The sequence below is a fragment of the Agrilus planipennis genome, unplaced genomic scaffold, assembly GCF_000699045.2.
Source record: "Agrilus planipennis isolate EAB-ADULT unplaced genomic scaffold, Apla_2.0 scaffold44, whole genome shotgun sequence".
Lineage (NCBI taxonomy): Eukaryota > Metazoa > Arthropoda > Insecta > Coleoptera > Buprestidae > Agrilus > Agrilus planipennis.
In genome coordinates this window covers 142,136-148,578 of record NW_020438939.1, presented here as the reverse complement: position 1 = coordinate 148,578, position 6,443 = coordinate 142,136, and the positions used below count along the sequence as shown (strand labels likewise).

Sequence of the window (6,443 nt, the reverse complement as noted above, 5' to 3'; positions counted from 1 at the left end):
ATCAACAATTAGTTCTTCTGTTTGTCTGTCTCTTACTTGCTCACTGATTCCTATTTTTAAATATTTAATCTACGCCCCTGAGAGGAATACTGAAGAATGAGGGCTGCAATCATTATACCTAAAACTGCCTACTTTTGCCACCTCGCATCCACGCCATTTTAAAATTTCCGACAGCTTCCAGCGTCAGGCCTGTACTTGAAGTGTAACTGCTTGTACATAGATGTTAATTTATTTTTAAACTTTCTATCATGCTGAACAACTGCATACTAATTCTGAATGTTTAGATAAAGCAGTAACCCACCATCTGGTTTATGGTCTTTGACCATTCATTTACATTTTTGGGTTTTTTCACATAATTTAATTTAACTTAAATTAAACAGTAATGTTTAAAGAAAGATTTTGAAATAGTCTCGGTAAATTGGCTTTATATTAGTAAAATGCAAATTTTGTTGTCAACGATAAATTTAAACAGAAACTCAGGATAATACAATTATTTATCGTTGATTGATTTTTACAATTTTCAAAAACCTAATTTAGAATCACGTCTAGAACGGAAGACATAGGAAGCATTAGTAATCCATAGATAGGAATCAGTCGATTAGATTGTTATGTTATTATATTTCTAAAACTATGCATTGCACTTGATAAAAGGTAAACTTCAAAAATGTCCTAATCTACATACTCAATTAAAAACATGAATAAAATCTAATCAGAACTCCCTGAGTTTAAAAAATGCAACCGATTATGTGTAATCATTATATAAATCCCTTGAAATGTGTGTTACCCTTCAGTGTCATTCAGAATGGGAGCTAATAGCTATACTAGGATGCTTTTAAGAATAATTATTCTAATTGGTTTGATTGCATAGTGAGTATCAGTAGATTTACTCAATATTTTTTCATTATAAGAACTAACAGCATTGATCCATCGAAAATTAATTTTTTATATATGTTATTTAATTTTAGCAAAGAATGTGCTTCAAACTACACTTTTTCTCCTGATTTCCTGTTTGGTACTGCAACATCCGCATATCAAGTTGAAGGAGCTTGGAATGAATCAGGTAATAACCTTGTATGTATTCCATTAAAATACTGTTAAATTTTATAGTTGAAAAGAGACTAATCCTGCGTCCCTACGAGTTTTTTAAGATGAATAAGATAAGATATGACGTTAATATAAAATGGTGTCATAGTTAATGATATTTCCTTGTTACCAGGAAAAGGTGAAAACATTTGGGATCACATGACCCACAACACTCCCGAATTCATTTATGACGAAAGTAATGGGGATATTATGTGTGACTCCTATCACAAATATGAAGACGATTTTGCTCTCCTTAATGACCTAGGAGTAAACTTTTATAGATTTTCTGTATCATGGAGCAGGATATATCCTAATGGTCATCCTTACAATCCGAATGCCGCAGGAATCGCATACTACAACAATCTTATTGATGGTCTTCTCGCCCAAAATATAATCCCCATGTTAACCATGTACCATTGGGACCTTCCTCAACGTCTTCAAGAATTGGGTGGTTGGACGAATCCTTTAATCGTACAATTATTTACGGAATACGCAAGAACTCTTTTGGAGAATTATTCTGATCGTATTAAATATTGGATCACAATTAATGAACCGTACCAAATATGTAATGAAGCTTATGGGGAAAATGGCTACGCTCCAGCCTTAGGCATGTCAGGTAGAGCTGATTATCTATGCGGTCACAACGTACTAAAAGCTCATGCTGCAGTTTATCATCTTTTTAATAATACTTATAGGACCAGAAATAATGGTGAGTAATTATTATTTAATTTATCGATAAAACTAATCACTGCGCTTGATTCTGAACTTCCTTCTATTCATTACTCTCATGTTCAAGTCATCAGCGAAGATGCCATCGATGAAAAGCAATGTGTATAGGCAATTTCAGAAACAATCAATTGTCAACTACAATTTTTGTTAACTGTTTCACTTCAGTACCTATAAAAAACAATTATCAGTTGCCTAAATATACCCGTAAAAATAATATAATTATAACTATCCACAAACGTGTAAGATAAATAAGAAATTTTTAAAATTCCGAAATTCCATTTAAGCTACAATGGGCATCACCTTAAGCTCTTCCTGGTATGAACCTGGTAGCTCTGAAGAAGAAGAAGCTGCTGAAAGAACCAGACAGTTCAAGGTATGTAAAAACACTTATCGCTGTAGGTAGATAGGTCATCATCATCATCATAAGGTCGTCACTCCTAAGACTGGTTGGACACGTACCTCCACTTTTTCCTATCCTCCTGACCTAATTTTCGCATTTCCCTAAAACTAGAAAAACCCACATCCTTAACTATTTGCAACAGTAATCTAATCTAGGTCTACTTCTACTCCTCTTAACTCCTGTTTCTGCCTCTAATATGTCTCTGACTAAACCTTCACTCCTGAGAAGGTGTCCTACCAACCTATCTAGCCTATTTATTATTGTCATCCATAGAGTCCCTTGTTCCTCTATTCTTTCTAATATCTCTTCATTCTAACCTTCTGTATCTACGGTATCCTCATCATTCGCCCGTAACACCACATTTCGAACGCTTCTAACCTTTTCTTTTCCGCCGCGCCCACCGTCCATGTTTCGCACCCGTAGGTAGATAGGTATAGTTTAATAATTGATGTTCGCATTGTCTAGGGGTCGAGGGAAATTTAGTTAAAGTTGGTAGCTAGACTTGACCACCTTTAACTTGGTAATGCACAATCTACTTGATTCCGCTAGCTTAAAATCGAAAATAATTTGGAGACTAATCAGGTTATCGTGGATTCTAAATACACACGTTTTGAAGAATTTTGACTTAACCTCTCTCCTTGTAAGACTCCGTAACGCTTAGCTTTACCCTTTCCCAGACGTTACGTAACACCCTAGTGATCATTTTTACCTAAAAACAATATTTTATTTTATTAAACAATTTTATTTACTTGACTCCCACCTGCTTTGTAACGCTCCATAACGCTTTACAAGAACCCCTCCCTCTTCACCTTAATTGAACGGCCCCTTAAGATTAGTGATTTTCAAAACGTCGCTGTTTTATTATTGTTGCAATTCATTCGTTAGTGAAGTCTTTACTTGCTGCGAATTTTATTGTTACTAATTTTTGCCGCAAGGCGTTCCGGAGCCGTCCATCGACCAGATAATCGGTAAAGCATAGTAAAGTAAAGTATACAATACAAATTAGTGATGTTCGCCTGAGGTAAAAATGTCGATTACAAACTTATATAGTTTCTATCTGTAACTTGGGTTAACGTTAGTATTGTGTCAGAAAATGCACATATTATACAGGGTGTTCCACCTAAGGCGGTTTCGTCTATAACTCTGTTATGATGCATTTAATAAAGTGTTTTTATAAAAGTGGTCTGGAATCATATTTTCAGTCTTACAGGGTGCTGAATTTCTTCTGGAGGCTACATAACTTTGTTATCGTAAGTGGAACACACCGTATAGTTTTACATTTTTAATCTTTTTGTTTAATTTTACAACATGCATTCGAAACTAGTACAACTGTCTGTACGCCTAAAACCACCGAACAGTCTGACGTCATAAATCGTAGTTACTGTTGGATTTGTGATATACACATCCAACCACTAAGAGTCGACTTTGACGTTTTTCTGTCCTTAACCATGACATATTTTCAAAAACAAAAACTCCGCATTTCTCTGAACTTATAAAATTTCTCTTGAATTGTTTTGTTAGTTAGGTGTGTACGCAAATCCAGTTTTCTCAGAGAATGGTGATTATCCTCAAGTAATGAAAGACTACGTTGGTAATCAAAGTGCTATACAAGGTTTCTCTAGATCTAGACTTCCCCAGTTCACTTCTGATGAAATTGAGTATATTAAAGGAACGTCCGATTTCTTCGGATTGAATCATTACAGTACTAGATTGGTGAGAAATTCACCACCAATTAACAACACAGTTTTATTTGAAAATGATATGCAAACGGAGCTGTGGATTGATCCTAGTTGGCCTATGGATGTAGTTCGTAGAGACGCCGTAGGTCCACAATTTTTTATTTGTAATTGAATTTATGACTTCAAAAACTTGTACATTTTAGATTATCCCATGGGGTTTCCGAAAGCTTTTGGCGTATATTAAAAACACATACAACAATCCCATTATTTATGTTACAGAAAATGGTTGTGCAGATAGTGGAGAATTAGAAGATTACGTTAGAGTGTCTTATTATGGGGTAAATAAGATTAAAATGATGCAAACTGCGCATAACTAACCGTATAAAAATTATATTTGTTTCGTAGTCTTATCTTGAAGCACTTCTGGAAGCTATCAACGAAGACAATGTGAATGTGCAAGGTTATGCTGCATGGACTCTAATGGACAATTTTGAATGGAGGTATGGATTAATGTAAGTATTATTAATCATTACTCCTTCATAACGAGAGAGAATTTATTTCGAAATACAATTTGTAGATACCGATACGGAATTCATTCTATCAATTTTACTGACCCGGATCTCCGAAGAACACCAAAATTATCAGCCACTTTTTACAAAAACGTTATCGCCAACAGGGCAGTTGGGGACTACCCTTCACTCTCATAAAGCTATTTATTGTTTGAGAATATATGTTTGTGGTTTTTTTAATAAAACTTATGCCTAAAATTACTTAGAACTTAGAATTTCCACGATTTAATATTTATCTTCACCAACAACGAAATTTTATTCGTTTCAAATAATCGACAAACAATAATTTTAAAAAATATTATTACATATCTCTAACTAATAACCAATAATTTAGTGGACCAATTTGTAACGTCTGTGAATACTCCACCACTTTATATTTAACACGGGAAGAAGAAGGATGATTATATACATATAAGTAAATAATCTAAAAACACAATATGCTTAAGCAATTTATCATCAATCGGTACTGGAAAGCTCATCAACGGAAACAATTCATCAAATGCACCTCATCGAATACCATTTACCAAAAATCAGTTTATAGAGGTAGTAAGTTTTTTCATCAAAACTATTTTTTAGTTCACAGTTTATCCACTTAGCGAAGTGAGAAAACAATACCATCATGATATACCTAAGATTTGCGGTACTACGTAGTATTAAAAATTAGCATTTTATCTTCATAAGCTCTCGGATCATACAATAAATAATTGTTTCCCCTGTAATCTATGTATTTTGTATTTGCTGGTTAAATAAATAAATAAATATCTGATGTCTATAGATATTTGCCAAAATTATGTTCTACCTGTAAGCGACACTTTATTACAAGCACTTGAATAAGGTAACTGTCGATGAATATTTGTTAGATGAATTGTGATTTGGCAAATTATTTTTCGGATAATTATTTTAAGTAAATTAGTTACTTTTCTTATCACACACTGAAGAAAAAATATTCGTGTATTATCAAGTACAATTTTATCTGACAATATTCTACAATAAAGAATTACTTTTAATTTTGAATTTATTTACTCTTAAGAAAACAGTATGTATACATATATATCTATACAGGGTTTCCCACCTGAGACCCCTTTCTCTATAGTGGCATTATTATTAGTTTTAGGTAAAAATGTTTCGCATAAAAGTTATCTCAATTTTTATTGTTTACTTCCCAAAATTATCCGTGAATCCACAGGGTGTCCAGTCAACTTTGTTATTTTAAATGGAACACCAACCTAAGTTAAAATTAAAGATCATTTTATTAAAACCAATGTGCCAGAAATCTTGATTGTTTTTGAGATATGAACTTTTTGAAAATTTATGTCAAAAGCAGGTTGACAATTATAAAACGAATAAAAATGCCGTTATACATAAAGGGGTCGTAGGCGGTACACCCAGTTTATATTGCTACAACAAATATTGTACATTCTTGACCGCGAAAAATCTTTTTTGTCGGTGATCTTACTTTAAAATGACTGTTTCCACCGTATGGGACTGACTTTGCAAAAAACGATACAGGAAGTCAAAATTATTAGGTGGACGTGAGTAATCTTGACAGATTATTTCTACATTTCGTTAAAAACTTCTAGAGTTTCTAGAATATATAATTTAAAACTTTTCTTTTCTACATTTCGCAATTTTAAAAGATCTTCTTGTGTGTGAGTGTGACCTGAATAGTACCTACACATACCGTCTTTGCAAATTGCAAAGTTTTACTTTAAGTTGTCGATTACAACTTTTAGTTCAACTCAAGTTGAACATAAAAATATGGTGGAGGTGCCCGCCATGCATACTATCCTGTGAAAAATCTCAAATTGGTAAAGTTTTACATACTACATCGTGTACGTAGATTAAAGCGGTAAGTTTATACATTAATCTACAAAACGAAGCAGATGAAATTTTGGTTACAATACCTGTATATGCAGTAGTTTGTGTTTTAAGATAATATAAAGAAAAATCATATAAGGATTTAAATGTTTTTTTAATTATTAT

General features: G+C 33.1%; 1 protein-coding gene across 1 annotated transcript; it reads left to right on the top strand.

Annotated features, from left to right (window-relative positions):
- The first annotated feature begins 759 nt into the window (after window positions 1–759).
- Window positions 760–5,226, top strand: LOC108733508 (myrosinase 1-like). Its single transcript, XM_018464679.1, has 8 exons — window positions 760–867; window positions 966–1,060; window positions 1,217–1,792; window positions 2,097–2,185; window positions 3,734–4,033; window positions 4,095–4,229; window positions 4,297–4,403; window positions 4,469–5,226. The coding sequence occupies exons 1-8, from the start codon at window positions 803–805 to the stop codon at window positions 4,596–4,598; spliced, it is 1,497 nt and encodes a 498-aa protein (XP_018320181.1). The 5' UTR covers window positions 760–802; the 3' UTR covers window positions 4,599–5,226.
- Window positions 5,227–6,443: the final 1,217 nt, after the last annotated feature.